Here is a 19601-nt window from a genome sequence, read left to right as displayed (position 1 = left end):
TTTTCTTTTGTATAAGATTGGATGCAGTGTTTCTCTGCCCCTTTGCCGTCTCAGCCACTAGATTACGTCACATCTAATAGTCTCAATGATCAAAAAATAAACAAAAACACTGTCGATGCGCTCTGCTTTTGTCACCATCCGATTGTACATTTCACCCTGTGAGATGAGGAAGGAGGAGTGCCTCTGCTCCCTCCTCTTTTCTCGTTCTCTCTCTCTCTTTGAAGCACACAGCAGCTCTAATAATGCCTCACAAGAGTATTTACTGAGACACCATCCAGTCCATTCGAGCCAGCAGTGAGAACGGTTTTAGTCTCTGCAGGAGAGAAAGGTGAGTCATCTTCCATACGTCAGTATTTTATTAGGAGGTGCTCATGTTTGCCTCTAAAACTCCATGCTGATGGAGGATGCCAGCGTTTTCGTGTGATACTTGGATTGTTCAGGGATGCTATATTTGACATGGAATCCCAGCATCAGGATATGTTTCATGTTTCATTGAAGATGTTGAACAATAAAACCTAAAAGACAGACGTTTTGGGAAACTAAAAATGATATGTACATTTCACTTGAATATTTGCTCTCATCTATAGACTACTTCATGACTTGGCCATAAGAGATCGAGATCCCCAGAGACATCAAACATATCAGACAACTGCTTTTTTGTTTTTTCCAAGCGAAAACTATTGGAAAGGATGGGCATTCTGCAGCTCTCCTCCTATTGAGATTAGAGATAGATTTATTCATGGTAAATCCTGCAAATCAACTAAAAAAAAAACTTTATAAAAATAATTTCTGCCAAAAAGGTAATGGTTAGACAAGAAATTGGCTAAACTAGAAGAGATTCGATTTTGGCGTCGATGTATGTTTCAATACAGGAAGGTTTTTATTGATTTATTACTCACTTTTATATCACCTGTTGTCGATTAAAGCTGATTTTAGAGTTGATTTTTCAGTAGGTAGCCTGTTGTCTAGTCCTTTGGATACTCTTTTACCCTGGTCCCACTCACGTCATTTATCATGAGCCACATCAAAATTGTGTTTTAAATAATTAAAAACTTTAACAATATAATCATTTTTGTAATATGAGTTGTTTAATTTGTCTCTCTCCGGATTGATAAGGGAAAATGGAGGGTTGAGGTTATTTTATTTTTAACAAGTAATTATTTTAAAGATTCTAGTGTACCAAAAATGCTAACTCTTACACCTAAATGCATTTTTCTTCTTGTGGAGGTTGTGTTTTGTCAAAACTATTTAAAATAATTTTGAACTCCTTTCCCTCTGTATGTCATGGCAGCCCATATTCCACTTGTTCTACCATTTTATTTGCTTGAACAACTTTACATTCTTTCCTAAAAAGGAAGCGAGATGAGTAGAATTTAAGGTGATTCAAGTTGTTAATACTGTTAACAGTTTTAGGAAATATTATTGTCACACTTGAATGTTCTTTTATTGCCTAAAATGTGTAATTTGTACCGTTATCTGCAATGCACTGAAGGTAATTCTTATATATATTGTATTCGTTGTATTCATTGTTTATTGCTGTGACCTGGACAGATGGCAGATGAAATACCTTGTGAAGTTTGCTGTTGTCTTCACAGTAGAATCTAAGAAGAGTTTCAATTATAATGACCAGCATCACTATAGTAACAAAGCCTGAACTAAAAATAGATATTTTTAATTTCATCTTAAACTTCACATATAGTGGGATCTGGAGCATAATCCAGACAATTTAAAGAGTTTTATGAACTCATATAATAATTGTCAACATTTTAGATGTCAATGATTATTTTTATAAACACTTGTTTATGCGGTGAGTGGATAGTTGTACCTATAAATGTAACAGGGATCATGTGATTCATTCATCTTCATAATATGTAACTGTATAAACAGTTATTTCTACTACATCTTTTGTTCTGTCCTTAAGCTTTTTCTTTTTTGGTATTATTTGTCTAAACACTTTTCAATTCAGATATTCACGCTAGCTAGCAATAATGTCCCCTCTAAGTAAGTAATATTTGTATGGTGTTTCTTTTTGGACCAGGGTCACAAAGCGCTTAAACAATTAAAACAAAACCAGATAAAATATATGCTTAAAAAAAAAACACAGAGACAAACACAGGAGACTCCCTGCATGAAGAAAAGTATCTTTAGATGTTTCTTGAAGGAGTCAGTAGATCATCAAACACAAAGAGAGAGAGAAGATCGTTCCAAAGCTTAGAAGCAACAGCCTGGAAGGAATTCTCTCCTCTGGTCCTGAACCGTGTGCGTGGAACCATTAGTAGATTCTGATCCACAGACCTCAGAGCCCGAGCTGGGGTGTAAGGCTGTCAAATTTTTAGGCAGTCATTAACTAAGTCTAAAATGTGGCTTTTTTTATGTTTGATGTTCAGAAATACTGTATGTTGCTCAAAATTAGAGGCTTCTGTTAAAGTTAAAAGTTATTTAGCAGAGCAAGATGTGACGTCATCAACATTTAAATTCTCCAAGAATAAGAACAGATTCCATTTTGAATAATAGAAGACAAGAAGTCACTAAAGTCCTTCAAGAACACTGCGGCAGGACCAGGAGGACGGTAGACTGAAACACAACAGAAAGATCTTGTAGAACCAAGATAATCCGAGACTCGAAGAGACAAGAAGTGAATTCCTGTGTGTGAATCACTTTGCAAGAACAACTCTCTCTATAAACTGTAGCAAACCCTCCCCCCCGACCAGAGAGGGGAGGCTTCCCCAGGACAGCGCTCCCTACTGGACAGAGTTCGTTCAGATGAATAAACTCTTCCTCTCTCTGCCAAGTCTCTGAAATCCAATTTTCCTCCTGTCAAGAGACCGTTCAGAGACAATGATTTATTTGTCATGGAGCGAGCATTCCAAAGACCGATGTGCAGAGTTGATGACGTCACCGAGTCACTGACAGCTGTGCAGAACGAAATCCTTTAAAGAGAACAGCAGCGGTCACGTGTGTTACAGCTGTCACTCAAGTTCAACTCTATTGTAAAAGCCGAATTAAAAAAAGGAAATGAAAAAATATGACCACCACTCGTTGAGTTCCGGGCTTGTTGTCACACTCTTCAGTGAGAGGAACGTTGATCAAACATCGATGACGTCAGAGTTCCGGCGAGCGATCGCAGCAGCCCGTCGTCTCCTTAACCCCAGATCTCCTTTTGATCTCTTGTGGAAATCGCCCGGTGACCGAGAGATCATCCGATATTCCACAGAGTCGTTGTCGATGAGAAGCGGAGGAGGAAATAGACTCGTGGGACGGTGGTAACTGTCGTGAGTGTCAAACTCCTCCATAGACTCACTGACGCAATCGTAAATTCGAGCCATTTTCATCCTACACACTTTCACATTCATCATGCTCATCTTTACCCATTGAATGCTCTTTTTAGTTTTTTCATGATAATTATTTTGTAACAGGAAAGTATAAGATGTGATGAATCACTACTTTCTATGGGTAACAATGACTGCCATTGATCTTTTCTTGAAGATGTTGACTTGTATCCCAGAGAATAACATCATTTTAATGTAGAATTTTAGAGAAATTGATCATTAAATCAGAAAACTTTAGCTAACACGCAGCTGTCATTGTCAAAGATGAGAGATTTATGATGCTGTCAAGCAATAATTATCCCAAGTTAATATTGAATAGAGGTGGTACTGGCCTGACTACAGTACTACAAGGAACATTGGCTACAAATATACCCTTTAGAACATTACTTGTTTTTCTCCCTCTTAATCTTTCCTCTGGTGCTGCCACATATAGAAACGCATGTTCTGGTTGCCCGGGGTGAGAAAGGGGAAATTTGGCTTTAAAAAAAGCTCGATAATAAAACATTTTGACAAATCTAAGTTGACAGTGTTGATCATATGAGGAACACACACTCAAAGCACTGCTTTACAACATTGTAACATTCTCTTGTTTAGGGAACATCAATGTGTTGATAAGAAGAATGAGATCAATTTAAAGCCCTATTAATTCACTATCTTGGACACTCAATCTTATTTCTTACATCAGTTTATATCTGGTCCTGAGTCTCCTGCATGCATATGGTCACATACTTTAACAAAAAAGATGACAAGGTGTGTAGAAGGAACACTTGATCTTAACTGTTAATAATACTAATAATTCTGTTTATTTGAACTGTGGGTATATGTCATTAAATGTATTTTAATACAGCACAGGAGTGAACCAGACCAGAGAAAACTGATTAACTGAACTCATTTTCTCCCAGCCCTGTGGCACATGATATAACAACAAGACTTCACAAGGGGCACCAGAACCAGTTGATCCAACATTTCCAGTTTGAGAAAATAAAATCAGTGTCTTTGATCCAGCATGTGTAAGTGGGTGGCTTTGAGTTTTTTGGTAAAGCAAAATAAGCCATCTGGCCAACAGAGCACAAAACACTACTGTGTATATTTTATGAACTGAGAAGAGGAGGAAATCAAATGTGAGTTTCAAAAATGTCAGCCAACACATGACTATGAAGGACGATAAATGACTTATGTATAAATAAATGTATAAATACGTAACAAATTGTATAAATACGTAACAAAATGTGTAAATAAATGTGTGGATAAATATAAATATGTCATAATAAATTAATGACCGTTGGGGTGGAAAGGGGTGAGTGTAAAAGGTGGTTGAACTAGCTGCAATAGCTGGCCTGGATGGAGGGTTTTTTCCAAAATGTCATATTGAAGCCAAAAATTAAGATTTTGAATATTTCTAATTCTATTTTTATTGATGAGCAATTGTATTCATTCAATTCACCCGAAAAGTGAACACAACCAGCTACAACTACAATACATTTAGAAGATACCATATTTAGATGTCTTTTCTGATCAACCAGTGGCAGAAATAATGTTTAATGTTTTGGAAATGTGAATCCCTTGGGGTCATTTCTAACATGAAACTAGGTATGTTTTCTGTGTGGATTGTACATGTAAATATTTGTTGTAGTGTACATGTTGCTGTTTTGACTAAGTATTGGTTGTTTTAGGGCCCTTCTATCTCATGGAATTTGCCGTTAAACTTTACTCATTCAATCCTTCTCTGTTTTTTGGAAGGCAAGGCAAGCTTCACTAGTCTTCACAAAGGATGACTTTGTGTGTTCCCAAATACTGTTAATAGTGCCTGATTTGGTCTCTGTAACGTCTAAAATATCTGCACGTAATGCCTGAAATCAGTTCTTTAGTTGCAAAACAAATTGTCCTCTCCTCTGTCTCACCTCACATTTTCATTCCCTTCCATTTAGAGAGTCCCATGTTAGCTTGTGTCTGAAGCTAAAGTAAGCCCTTCAATTACATACTTACTAGGAAAACTCAAATCAATCTATGTGAACTAATACAGATGAAAACGAACAAACATTTGTCCTAGATCAACATTAAACTACCATGAACTGTTTTCATAAATAAGGTAAGGTAAGGTAAAACTTTATTGATCCCTCAGGAGATCTCCTTCTGGAAATTGTTTAAAATAATAAAAAAAATATAAAATATAAATAGGGCGCACCAGATTATAAGGTGCATGGAATAAAAGATACAGTCAAATGTGTGACTGGGGTTGTGTTATGCATCCACTAGATAAAGCTGTGCTAAAGGGAATATTAAGTCAGATAAAGTAAACCTTTGTTAAGCGTTCTGACAACTCCGTTCACTTCCATGGTAACGATCAAGCAGCAGCGTGTGATACTGGTGTCGTGAGCAGACAAATGTTTAGTGTGCAGTAGTCAAGTTGAGCGTGTGTTTGACAGCTAGAGCGCGCGTGTATGACATGTTGATTTTACGCCAAAAATTGTTTTCAGTGTACAACAACAAAGACACGCTCAAAATGGTGGCAGTAATCTTACTCCATAGCCGTCTGCCATGATGTGACGTGCGTCGTATATATCCAACCCCATGATGACGCAAAGACATAATTCCGCCCACGGCGTGTTGACTCAGTCGGCGCAGAGTCATGAAAGTGTTTGTAAACAAGTCACCCACCAGGTAATGTTCATATATAAGGCGCGCCGGATTATAAGGTGCACTGTCGTTTTTTGAGAAAAGGCTTTTAAGTGCGCATTATAGTGCGGAAAATGCGATAGTCAAATATTTAAAAGGTGAACCCATTTTCAATAATTTGATAAGATTGAAATTGGGTAGTTACCTAGTTGCTTGGCAAATAGTAAGTCACTCTTATGAAGCAGCTCGCCAGTTCAACCATCAGGAGCAAAGTGTCTTGCTCAGGGACACAATGCCAAAATCTTGTCCAAAGCTGGGATTGTACCCACAACCTCTCAGGCCACGAGCCAACCACTCTACCATCTGAGCTATGGTACCTTCTTTGATGAAATCCTCGCAACAAAGGAGCAAAGTTCATTATCCTAAAATAATTTGAACAGTATTGAATATGTAAATGTAATCGTGAGAAATGTCAAGTGTGGCAAGTAGTTGGAGAATATGTGTGTCACGCTTGGCAGATTTCTTTGATCATAATTCCAGACTTACTAAGAACCCTCTTTGCATATCAATTTGTGCACCTGTGGGCTGAAATAAATCGTTCTCAAGTGTTGAGGAGACACTCATCAGAGATAATGTTTAATTTAATTAATTTTCAGTGTAGTTGCAGAGGTATAATAATAATAATTAACCTCTGTAGCATTTATTACTACCTACGGTTTGTGACCATAGATAGAAGAAAGAACATCTATACAGGTAAATTGAGAACTTTGAACATTTGGCTAAGTGTTTTTTATTCTGTCCGAGCACCATGCTCTTTGATCGACAGTATCTGATGCAGTCAGGAGGAAAAGGCGTGATGAGATGACTGGACCAAATTATATGGCATAGGCAGTGGTGTTAGAATGACAAGGTGCTAGAGGGCATCAGGAATAAGCCAAAAAGAAATGTAGGATCAGTCCAGAGGTGGAGAAAAGAAAGTAGAATTAGGACAAATTGGTAGCCAGGGAAGAGGGCTGTGTGGCTTTGAGAGACTGTAATGCAAAAAGACATATGTATTCATAAAAACCAGGAAGAGAGAGAGAGATTAGGAATTGATGTGCAGCAGGTGCGTTGAAGAAAAACATTTTAATCGATTTAGAGGCGAAGAAAAGGGAAATATCTCAGCAAACCAATGATTGACATTGTTTTGCACTGGGTAGACAAAGAAGAGAAAGACATAATGGAAAGTCAAGGTGACATGGTAATGTTCATAACCCTTCTATTGAGGATGCATGATAAAGATTTGAGTGTAGGAGTAAACAAAGCAGAAGAATGTTTTGATCATACAAAATTTTGTGAAAATGTTTGTGCGCGTTAAAAATCCTCAAAGCAATATGGACACTTTTTCATCCCAATTTCTGAGCATGTTATTTTTCAGGTTTTTGTTATTAAACGTTAAAGAACCATTTTGTACACAAAGTATCACAGATGTTTGGCCTAACTAATACGATTTTCATTATTTCCATTATGTACCAGTAAACAAACCCTCGCTTAAAGCCGTAGTCATGAGTGTGAGGTTTATTCTGCAGCTGGTCTCTCAAAATTCATCATGCTGCCAACCATTGTAACCACTAAGCAAAATGTGTGTCTGCAGCTAATTAAAATTGACCATCCCATCTCTGTAAGGCACAGTCTCTGCATGTGTTTCTGAGCTAGTTAGTTCACACAAGCAGGTCTTAATGTAAATTCCCCGATTCAACACTGGTTTCCATCGAAAGAGGAAGCCTTTGTGCTATTTAATGAAAGTGTTTCTACAAGACCCTGATTCTCATGTGCACCTCTGGCACATTCTTCACACGAAACATATCTCTGTTCTCTGTAATCTTATTACACCACATCACATGCTTGAACATTGCTCATTCACATGCACGTACTGTATATGGTGAGGGGAAATAAATCATCTCACTTACAGTAAATAGGTCTTAAGAATGACAAAGCATAAGACCAACACTTTAAAGCATTGTAAGTATTTATAGAAAATGGATTACTGTGTGAAGTATAGGGACTAGATCATGTGCCACTGATCCCATGTGAGGACCAGTTGACATAAACCCTGTTCTGTCAAATGGCAGAAGTGAATAATCCAAGCATTTCATTGGTCATCTGACAACTTCACAAGTCAGGAGTTGATCTTTTGCCTTTAGGGAACAGTAAAAAAAAAAAGATAAAATGCACCTCATTCATCAACTAATAGGGCTCTCTAGGAATCACACGCTTGTATGGGAAGCTCTATTATTACTTTGTTATTACTGTGTCACATGTTCTCATATCACTATTTTTTATTTATTCTTTCACTTCATCTGTCACATTTTAATATTTTTTTATAAATTTAATCTGACTATAACTGTTTTCTTTGTCAGTCTGTTTGAAAATGCCATCTGGACTGGGTCAGCACTAACTGGACAGAATTGCTGCAGGGATGAACGTGTCTCAGGAGGAGCTGGTGGTGGACTCCACCTGGAACTACAGCGTCTCCTTCTCCCAGAGCAACTACACCTTAGCTCCTCCACTCCTGCGCCACACCGTCAGCACATCTAAGCCTGCAGCATGTGAGCAAGTTAACATCGCAGTGGAGGTGAATCTAGAAACGTCTTCATTCAATATCATTGTGTTAGCACCCAAGGTTTCCATTCTGTTCCAACAACTATCATCCTCTGCAGTTACTGGGTTGTTATGTAACACCTTCCTAATACAAACAACAACATTGGGGCTTTTAAAAGCAAAAATAAAGTCCTAAATAAAATGTGACATCATTGATCCTTGATTTCTCTGCACCGCATTCGCTTGTGTTTATCATCTTGTTTTCAAGACCATTCATACCTTTATCAGCGAGACTGCAAAGCTGTAATATGTCCACTGTGAAACTTTATATTTTTCTGACTCAAGTAAAGCAAGTACACTCAACAAAGTCTTAATGTGTGATTTAGTCATAAGCCCTTCTCTAATTTGCTGGTTTTCCACATTTTTCTATGTTCTTGTGACACGTCACAGTCCAAATTAAATGAGAGAATAGTGATTTTGTTTGATTTGAATAAACAAAGGGTGAGAGAAAAACTCAGAAATAATGATCTAATCTTGAGAAGTTTAATATGATCACAAGAGTGTGTTACATAATCAGCCAAATGACTACAATTACGCAATACTACACTTGAATATGTATGTACATAAGTATTATTATAGTGTTCATTAAAGACAGATCACATCACATGTATCAAAATGTTTACGGTGATATCTGTGACCTATGAAGATGCCATTGTTTAAAATGAGATAAGGGACATAATAATATATCCACAATAACACAGAGACTTTCAATAAGAGTAAAAACTACTGTAATGATGAAGGAAATGACAAAGAGATAGTTTGTATAGATTAAGATAATATCAAAGTCACACAGTTTGGAAACTATTCGTCTAGAAAGGCGCTATATAGATAGAGATTATTATTATTATTATTATTCAATTCCTCCCGCAGCTGTTAAACATTTTGGCCCCTCATTTGATTGATTTTGACATTCCTGCTTCTTCTTCTGTTTATAGCCTTCATAGCCTTTAGCCAAGAAAATGAAACAATGGTGACATAACACGGTCATACAGGTTTTTAAAAAAAAAATCTAGAAAGTACACTATTAACCTTGACTACTATGCGTACACTAGTACTTATGCTGCTTTTCGACACCTACTAATCCAAGATGGCGTTGCGGAAGGTCCCCACTGGTTTTTCTGTGTTTTAACAACCCTGAGTATTCTATGATTTGCAAGTCCATGCTAGGCTAATTGGACCTGGCTATTGGTTACTCCAGGAAGCCGGGCCTTATCTCTGAGAAAGCTCAATGACCTCCAAACCCAACTTTGAAATCAGTTCTTTAGTATCAACACAAATTGTCCTCTCCCCTGTCTCACCTCACATTTTCATTTGCTTCCATTTAGAGAGTCCCATGTTAGCTTGTGTCCGAAGCTAAAGTAAGCCCTTCAATTAAATATTTACTAGGAAAACTCGAATCAATCAATGTGAACTAATACAGATGAAAACGAACAAACATTTTCCGCACTATTAGGCGCATCGGATAATAAGGCACACCTTCAATGAATGGCCTTTTTTATAACTGTTTTCATAAATAGGGGGCAAAACAAAACGAAATGCAATGCTAAAGGAAAGTAGTATATCATTAATTTACTATACTCATCACACTATCATTTACTTCATTATTGCTTAAAAGGGGGGCTTAAATTATAAATTTCCTAGAAGTTCATATAGCTCTATATTTTAAACATTATTGAATATTAAACTTTAGGACCACCTGAAACACATGTATTTTAGCAGTTTATTATAATACACTAACATTACTCTGTACATGACAGGTTTTTTTGATCCTGGGAATCATCTCTCTGATGGAGAACATCCTGGTCATCACAGCTATCGTCAAGAACAAGAACCTCCATTCACCCATGTACTTCTTTGTATGCAGGTATTGTATTTTTGTATATCTTATTTTGATGATTCAAGTTATCTTCATTAAAAAATATTTCGGAAACTGTCAAATGTTCACTTTCCCACCATATATCAGAATTCATATATAATAATGACAAAAACTCACCAGAAATTAAATAATTATTTTAATTGGTGGGTTTTTTGAGGGGGGAAATCTCGGAAGTGTGCAGCTTCAAAACAAATTTAAAAGATTAGATATATTTAAAAAAAAAAAAGGTGAAATACTTGTTTAATTATTTGTAGATTGGAGATTTTAATTATAAAGTAATTTGACCTACTTATGGGCTCAAATGAATGGTGTGATTTAGTGTTTCAGGGAAATACTGCTTTGCTCCCCTCAGCACACAATCTTTATTTTAAGTTTCTGAAATGATCACTAACCCTTTTGACTCAGTAATATGTTTAAAGGGTAACTAATGTGTTGATTTAAGTGTGTCTTAAATTGATCTTGGACCTCTATTGTACTCATCAGTATGTTTCTGTTTGTACTAAAATCTATTTTAATTTAAATATTTACAAATTAAAATATGCTGAATTCACGCCTACTTATAACACTTTGTTAATCTGGAGATTAAATCTTTTTTACCATAAAAGCGCCCACTCTGCTGTGATTGGTCTTGACGAAGATAAAGAAAGAAAGAAGAGCGTTCTCACTGCTGCATTATTATTTCATAATGGACTTCGCTCTCGTAACCTTTTGTTCACTATTTCAGACGGAGGAAGAACTTTAAAAAGTAATACATTGAGAGACTTGTACATTTGAAACATGTGAGTGAGTCAAAAGATAAAATAAATATTGAACTACTCTACATGATGTGTAAGTGCCACGTTTTGAGGTGTGTTTTGAAGTTATTGCTACGAAAATGTTTGATGTTTTTCTTGTCACAGAGGAAAAACTACATACTAAATAAGTGTTTATGGAATCTTGTGTATATGTATTTATGTTTTCTGTTAGTGAAAATTATTAAGATTAAATTTACTTGTTAGGAAATATTAGCATCTAAGTAACCAGGCATGTGACCTTGAATGGCTGCTGCTGAAACAATTCTGTGTTTTTAGATGATCAATGTTCATGATTGTCATTGTTTTAAACCTGTCTTTATATTTGCTTGATCTGTCAGGGACTGTAGATGGAAATTGGCTAAATCTAGCATATTTACATGTTCATGTTCATATGCATTGGGCCTTAAAAAAAATTACAAAAAGAAAACATTTAAATATATAATCATATATAAACTGCAGCACATTCTCATTTCAATTATATGTTGTTTTTTTTTCTCATACTTTGTTTTTAAATCTACATATCTACTTCACTATTCTACAATATCTACAATATTTAACAGAATCAAGAAACAACACCCGTTGTTTCTGAGGGATTCGTGAGGGATCAACTATTCTTTTAAGCAATCCAATATTTATTGACTTTTAATCAATTACACTGCTATTGTTCCCCCCTATGGCTTAAAGTCTGGTTATCTCCCTTACTTAGCATGTGATACATGGGCTTTAAAAGTAATAGAAATAGGATATGTTTTAATTTTCATGGGATTTTCTCCCCCTGCTCCTGTTTTCCTTGACTTGCTCGGGTTTCCCTCCACTCTAGGTCAGTACTGTAGGCGGATTTTCAAGCAACACACCCTCAAAACTTGTGAGTTTAGATTTAGGTATTTAATAAAGATTAGGGATTAAGCTGGGTCTCCAGTACACGTGTTTAGAACATGATTGAAATACAATAAGTACAATGGTCTGAAACCATAAGAATAACTATGATTATGGAATGTATATGGCAGTAATTTATTGTTTTATAGATAAATCTAAGCAAACTGGATTTGTGTGACTTCTTTCTGAAACTAATCATATTTGTTGCTCACTTATATTGAGAGGGGACATGGTTGTATTTAATGGCCAGGTGACATACTTAAACTATCATCACCTGATTTTGCAGTTTGGCTGTTGCTGACATGCTGGTGAGTGTGTCCAACGCCTGGGAGTCTATCATCATATACCTGCTGAACAACAGGCAGCTCGTGGTGGAGGACCATTTCATTCGACATATGGATAACGTCTTTGACTCCATGATCTGCATTTCAGTTGTGGCATCAATGTGTAGTCTGCTCGCCATCGCTGTTGACAGGTACGTCAGATTTAACCTTATGCGTGTGAATACATGAACGTAACATCATGCATGAAGAAAACCGATTAGCGATTCAGTGATGGATTAGTTCTTAATGGCCTTAAATTAAATGGTGAAATAATATTTATTTGCTCCAACTGTGTTTGTGTGTAGATGAAATACATTGACTGTACATTTTTCAGTTGTTCACAATCAAATAATAAGATAAAACATTTAAGAAACACGTCTTTCTATTAACAATGGAAACTAAAAAAGATGTTGGTGAACATTTGTGCTTTACATTTAATACATTGTAGAGGAAATTAATTCATTTACTGTGATTTCTTTTTTTTTTAATGATTACAAATGTTTTATATAATACAGTTAAGTAAAGACATTTTATATATGTTGTCTCGGCCTTCTAAAGTTTATATTTTAACTGCATATTGTTTTTGATTGTTTAAGCGCCTTGTCACAAAGCGCTTAAACAATCGAAAAAAAAGAAAAAAAAACCTCCAAAAATATATGCTAAAAAGATCAAGATAACACTGAGAAAAACATAGGTGTCCCAGAAAATCAGGGAAAAACAACGCAAACAGAGAAATAAATAAATAGAGAATTCCTATTGCCAAGGTATGATTAGAAGATAGATAGTACAGAGGAACAGTATGGAGGATGTTTTGAAGTTTGTCTTTTTGGACAAGAAAAGTGAGCCTTGTTCACGGCCGTCAAATGGAAATATATTTCTGCCTATATCTCCAAAAAGAGACGGATTACTCCTAACGTAATCCCAACTCTTGACAACATGAGGATGAGTAGGACATTAAAAAATTGGGTGAACTTCAAGATGCTAAAGAGATCACGTTCTACTCTCTGCAGGTACGTCACCATCTTCTACGCTCTGAGGTACCACAACATTATGACAGTCAAGCGAGCCGCCTGCATCATCGGGGGAATCTGGACCTTCTGCACAGGCTGCGGGATCATCTTTATCATATACTCGGACACAACCTCCGTAATCATCTGTCTGGTCGCCGTCTTCTTTACCATGCTGCTGATTATGGCTTCACTTTACAGCCATATGTTCATGCTGGCACGGTCACACGTGAAGCGCATCGCGGCCCTACCTGGCTACAACTCCATCCACCAGCGGGCCAGCATGAAGGGCGCCATCACACTCACCATCCTTCTTGGGATCTTCATTGTGTGCTGGGCGCCCTTCTTCCTCCATCTGATCCTGATGATTTCCTGCCCTCGTAACCTCTACTGTGTGTGTTTCATGTCTCACTTCAACATGTACCTCATCCTTATCATGTGCAATTCCGTCATCGACCCGCTCATCTACGCTTTTCGGAGTCAGGAGATGAGAAAGACTTTTAAGGAGATCATCTGTTGTTACAACCTGAGAAGCATTTGCAACTCCTGGTCTCTGACTGGAAAGTGCTGATACCCAATTGGAGGGTCACCTCGTCATGGAAGGATAATGGAGTCAATCAGGTGTTCTGAGAACAGATTTGTTGCCGTTCCAACTGCAATTTTGTGTATTATAGTACAATCATGTGTCTCGTGCAGGTAAAACTGATTCACTGTGGGAAACACTATCTATTCATCTGCTAAAGCTTACAAAGACTATCTCGTGGAACCTGCATTGCTCTTTCAGCAAATGGAATCATTCCCTTTAAGGGCTTCACTTCGTCACTATTTTCTTCACGATGTCTCTCCATTAAATTAAACTGTATTATCAGAAAAAAGCACAATATACTGATGTGTATCTTGTAAAATAATATTATGCTGTATCTGCTATTCACTGTGTGCTGATTGTTGACAGTGGCCTTCTTTGTGTTGCTTTTTATCACTAATATCAGCTTGTAGTTTTGCTTTTCATAATTCTGCAAACAAATGATGCTGATTATAGAACGATAAGAGGAATTGTATGTCTATGGATACATGACAAAATAATGTAAAGCCTCAGGAAGGAAAAAGAAAGCTAATAGCGTTAAACAGGAACATTTTTACCGAACCAAAAAGTAAGTAAGTATTTCCAGTGTTTATTTTGGAATAGTCTGTTTAATACTGTATTATATCGTGCAGAACATGGAAACATTACTTGGGGGCTCACTGGTGACCGTTAGTTGGAATCATAAGCTGTCTACGGTATTATCTTTGACCTTTTTAACTTGAATCTCTAATTATCGTTTGCAAAATACAGTCTTGTACTGCCGATTGAAGAGATACATTTTTCTTTTAAACTATTACTACATACGGTCTTTTGCAAATATTTAGTACTCGGGAGCATTGACTCAGCCTTCAGAGAAAAGCAGATGCACAATCAATAGCCGATTGGTATTCAAATGTATGTCAGTTTATTGCAATATTGAAAGGTTGCATTTACGCCCCAAACCTGGTGAGGAAAAATATGTACAAAACAATGCAAAGATAATCCCAAAGAATGAAGACCAACCTGGTGCAGCATCTTTTTAATGCAACTGCACATTGTCCTTTGAAATAAACTGAACTGAACTGTGAACAGCAACGAATGTAAAAACAAATGTAATTTACATTTTGTAAATGAACATGAACATCCGTATTTATATATGTTGTAAGGAAAAATATTTTTCATCTGGAATGTATATTTACCATGTCAACTTAATAAACTTGTCTTTATTTGCTCTCATCTTCAGCTGTGTTTCACCAACTGTCCAGCAAATACGACACAGAATCAAACACATTTGTGATTTAATTTATTTATATATTTATAACAATTTGTATCTTGACCTAATTTGTTAAAAAAAACACTCTTAATTGCAAAGAACATTGCTGAAACGTTGTATATAACAGAAACAATTTCCCAATGTATTTGTGTCCAGGATATTGACGATACATTTATCTCCAACCTTCTTGCTTTTTCAAATTGTTTTGTTGCTATTTTGCATTAATTACATATTTTGGTATTCTTACAGGATCAGGTCTTCTCAGGTCTTCCAGAGTCTTGGGGGACATCAGAGAAAAATGAATCATTCAAGCGCACATTAATATCAAGTGGCAATTTAGAGCCACCAAAAAACATTGTTTTGGGACAATTCTTGGGTAAAAAAAATGATAAGGACATGTTTTTATTGTATCTTAGTATGTTTCTGTTATTTTCTAACTGATACCCTTTTGTAATATTAAAACATATAATTAAATGTAATAAACCAAAAATGTCTATACATTTATCATACCGAGCCATCTGGTCATAATGCTTGAATATTGTTCCTTTGAATAACATTAAAATAAAACATTAATTCAGTATATGTTGGTCATTGCAAACAAAATGATCCTAAATAAACTAACTCCTGATGATTATTTATTAATTTTTTGTTTTGGTTATTGTTGTTTTTTTTTGTTTTTTAATATTACAAAAGCAGACTAATAACATTTCTTACTCCTCCACTTGACATTTAAACTGACCACCTTGTATAATATTACTATATTTACCTTTTTTATATACATTTATTGGTGGCGGTGAAACCATTCTGAAATAAATGAAGGGATGAAAATGGAACATAATGGATTTTATTGATTTCTCTTTCTTAACTTCATATTTTGGTATATTTTGGGATGGATTTCCAATTAACTATAGTATCTATTTATGATGAATGGGTTTACTTTGACCAAATAAGCATCTTTCTAAAAGTGTGGCGAAGTTCAACACTGCGGTAAGCATAGATGGCCGGGTCAATGAGGGCGTGGCTCATGAGCAGAACCACATGAAGCTGGAAGAGTGACCGGTAACACTCACAGTACGGGTTCATAGGACAGATTGACATTATGATGAGGTGAAAGGAAAATGGTGCCCAACACACGATAAAAGCCCCAAATAAGATGGTGAGCGTCGTCGCTCCCCTCATGTTGCTGCCCCAACGCTGCCTGCGTTGACACCTTTCACTCTGGCCCGTTGAAAGAGACGCCATCCTTCTGGCGTGGATGCGAGCCAGCATAAACATGTAGACGTAGAGGAGGCAGAGGATCATCAGTGAGACGACGAAGAACGCCGCAAAACAAATGAGGATAAACTTGTAGTCAGAAAAAAAGATCATGAGTCCGGCCAGAACGCCGCACGTTGTCCAGATGGCTCCTAAGATTGTGCCGGTGCGTCGCATGGTCATAATGTGGTGATACCTCAGGGAGTAGAAGATCGTTATGTATCTAAAAATGAAATAAAAGTTGACAGAGCTTGAAAATTCTGTTCAGTCATATGACTCCATTTCAAATATCAGTTAGTTCCAGCAGTTGAAATTGATCAATATCACAGAAATATCCCAGAGCAAGAATCTGATATGCTCAAAAATTCGTGCCGACTATCTACGCGGGGAATGGAAGGCCCAAAGCAGGTGAGGATTATAGATGGATTATAATGAGCACTGGACCAAATGTGGCAAGGATTTAGACCAATGTTGTTTTCCATATTATATATATATATATATGTGTTTAAGACGTGTGTCTGTTTAAATAGACTGAAAATTGATTTCCCTCAAAATGTCTATAGAAATAAAACACTAAGATTGAACATGTTTCTATGGGTCAGAGATATGGCTTCATTTATGTTGACTTGTGGTCATGACTTTTCATGTGAATTGACAAAAAAAATTCACTGTTGTGAATCAATGCAAATGTGCTCAGGTGAAAATAATTGTATTTTACATACAGCGTCATTACCACAAATTGTCTCTTAGAAAAAGTGAGAGGGACCTTAGATGGTCCAGATGGGTGGGTTAAGAAGGCAGTGGAGGAAAAAGGGCAGAAATCATTAACAGTTGTTGACTCCTTCAGAGTAGCTTCACTATTTTATATTTTGAGCAGAACTTAAGTCTATTTTCTGGTACCTAATACTTACAATATGTTTAAGTAAATGATCGGAACAATTTTAAAAAAGCAAAAAAAATGGGGTTAACCTAACAATTTTTCACATACTGTATAATCCCAGAGAATAGCACAATTAAACCCTAACTTTGTTAATTGATGTCGTATTTAAAATGGACACATTTCAATGAAACTACATTCCCATAACCTGGAGAAACTACTGGATCAAGAAAACTAATATTTTCACTCTACAGATATATCAGGTATTTTGTGTCAGCATAACATTATATTCCATGGTAAAAAAAAAAAAAAGATAAATATATAACTTGTTTTCAAAAACATTGTTCTCATTTGCACTAGACCAGGATTAAATTGGACTTCTCCATAAACAAAGGAGAAAAACATAGGAAACGTGTGATCCAATGAATCACAGGATTGTCACAGTCAAACATGGAGATATTGTTTGGTGACGACAGATTATTATAGATTCTCAGCAACAGCTGTGTCTCATTACACTGAGCCTGTGTGGGAAGACACTGGTAATTACTAGCACAGCATACATTTCTACACCATACAAATAACAAAGAGAAAGACAAATGGAGATGAATGTTAAGCTTAAGAAAAAACATTTTTTTTATATAACTGTCAGTTTTTCTTTTGGAATGCAGGATTCTCCATCTATGTGGATGTAGAAAAGGTATGTTACTTGTTCTTAACACATTTTTTTTTCTTCGTCACAGATGTTTAGTAATGTTTGATCAGATGAGTCATGCCTATGTTTCTTATGTGTCTTGGTAATCATTGTGATTATGTTTTAATTTAATAAACTTGTTGGTTTCCAGTTGCTTTTGATTGCCATTCTAGCCTCACCCAAAACAAAGAGGCTTCTTTAATGGGAGCACACTTTTGATTCCTAATTCTCATAGGGTAGTTAAATAACTTTTCTCTCACATGTCCACACTCACCTGTCCATAGCAATAGCCAGGAAGCTGAAGACCGATCCCACAAAGGACATGCAAAGAAGCAGGTCGATCACATCGTCCAGCTTCGTCTCGGAGTTTCCGTTCCTTTCCAGGTGTCCAACGTCAGCGAACACAATCATAACGTTTTCAAAGGACTTAGTCAGACTGGCAATGGTATTGAAGGCCGCCAAACTGCAGATGAAGCAATACATGGGCGAGTGAAGGTTCCGATTGCAGATGACGGCGACCAGGACAAGGAGGTTCTCCAGCAGACTGACCACTCCGATGGTGAAGAAGACGGGGAAAGGCACGCTGACCTCAAGACAGGCTGACAGGTTGGTGGTGGTTGTATTCATGGCCAGGAGATGAGATTGTTCAGATGAGAAGTGAAGCTGCACACACTGAATTCAGCTTTCGAATCTAAAGTTCTCAATGATGATTAAAACGATGAGTCCGTCTCCAGTTTTCACATAGTTCACCTAGAGAAACAAAGAATACTTCAGTTAATGCCCTCACTTTCTAATCGTGAGACTCGAGATCAAAAGATGATTTTCTGGATCAATCCTAATTAGAAATTTAGTCGAGGTCTACCTTGTCTCTCTCTCATTTCTCAAAATTCCCTTTTAACTTCTCAATTACCACTATCTCTGAAAAGCATAAAAGAATGACCCCACCACTTTTGAACAGTCATAGTTGAACAAATCATGCAGCTTAATCTCAAAATGATTTTTCTGTGATTGTAAGAAGTCCAAGAATGAAAAGAGGTTTTGCTGTGAACGACCTTAAAGTTGCTAGAGGAGGTAGAAGAAAGTTTCTTTCGTTATTACTCTAAAAAGGGTTGATTTAAATTCATAATAATATTAATTTAAACAACATTTACCATTCACTTAAATGATGTCACTCTTGTTCTGTAGGTGTTGGGGTACACTAGCAAGAAGCATGTCATAATTACATTTTCAAATGTCATAGATTGTGGAGTTGTGGCTTCTAAGGTTTAGGCGGAGGTGACTGTGTTTTCCAGGATTTTTCTTAGTGCTCCCTTTGTATCAGTTCATCTATTCTTTCAGCAATTAATCATATTTAAGCCTAAATGTTTACTGTGTCAAAAGATTAACTTTTTAAACCTCAGTTATACATATACATACATATTTTTTTTAAATTCCAGAACAACAAAACTTTCTTTTTCAGCCTGCAACTTTATTATATATATAA

The 19601-nt window shown here is 36.4% G+C and overlaps 2 protein-coding genes across 3 annotated transcripts; one reads left to right on the top strand and one right to left on the bottom strand.

Annotated features, from left to right (window-relative positions):
- The first annotated feature begins 267 nt into the window (after positions 1-267).
- LOC148067062 (melanocortin receptor 5-like) lies at positions 268-15136 on the top strand. Of its 2 annotated transcripts, none has more exons than XM_087805513.1 (5): positions 268-328; positions 8402-8559; positions 10343-10449; positions 12418-12606; positions 13465-15136. In XM_087805513.1, exons 2-5 carry the CDS (start codon positions 8404-8406, stop codon positions 14030-14032), a joined length of 1020 nt encoding a protein of 339 aa, XP_087661639.1. In that variant the 5' UTR covers positions 268-328; positions 8402-8403; the 3' UTR covers positions 14033-15136. The 2 variants fall into 2 exon arrangements, with proteins under 2 accessions (XP_087661639.1, XP_087661638.1); XM_087805512.1 differs by having other exon boundaries at positions 273-328; positions 8345-8559.
- Positions 15137-16229: 1093 nt separating this feature from the next.
- On the bottom strand, positions 16230-18754 carry mc2r (melanocortin 2 receptor). Its single transcript, XM_087805514.1, has 2 exons — positions 18393-18754; positions 16230-16773 (listed from the first exon to the last, which is right to left on the bottom strand). The coding sequence occupies exons 1-2, from the start codon at positions 18743-18745 to the stop codon at positions 16230-16232; spliced, it is 897 nt and encodes a 298-aa protein (XP_087661640.1). The 5' UTR covers positions 18746-18754.
- Between the last annotated feature and the right edge of the window lie 847 nt (positions 18755-19601).

This window comes from Callionymus lyra, chromosome 13, assembly GCF_982586985.1.
Source record: "Callionymus lyra chromosome 13, fCalLyr1.hap1.1, whole genome shotgun sequence".
Classification (NCBI taxonomy): Eukaryota; Metazoa; Chordata; class Actinopteri; order Syngnathiformes; family Callionymidae; genus Callionymus; species Callionymus lyra.
The sequence above is the reverse complement of the archived record's forward strand: the minus strand, read 5'-3'. Positions and strand labels throughout refer to the sequence as shown.

Bases quoted from the DNA above. Each gene is read 5' to 3' on its own strand.
- LOC148067062 (XM_087805513.1), top strand. From the start codon at position 8,404: ATGAACGTGTCTCAGGAGGAGCTGGTGGTGGACTCCACCTGGAACTAC. The intron at 10,450-12,417 runs GTATTGTATTTT...CTGATTTTGCAG, and splicing joins ATGTACTTCTTTGTATGCAG to TTTGGCTGTTGCTGACATGC. The intron at 12,607-13,464 runs GTACGTCAGATT...TACTCTCTGCAG, and splicing joins CTCGCCATCGCTGTTGACAG to GTACGTCACCATCTTCTACG.
- mc2r (XM_087805514.1), bottom strand. From the start codon at position 18,745: ATGAATACAACCACCACCAACCTGTCAGCCTGTCTTGAGGTCAGCGTG. The intron at 16,774-18,392 runs GTGAGTGTGGAC...TTTCATTTTTAG, and splicing joins CTGGCTATTGCTATGGACAG to ATACATAACGATCTTCTACT.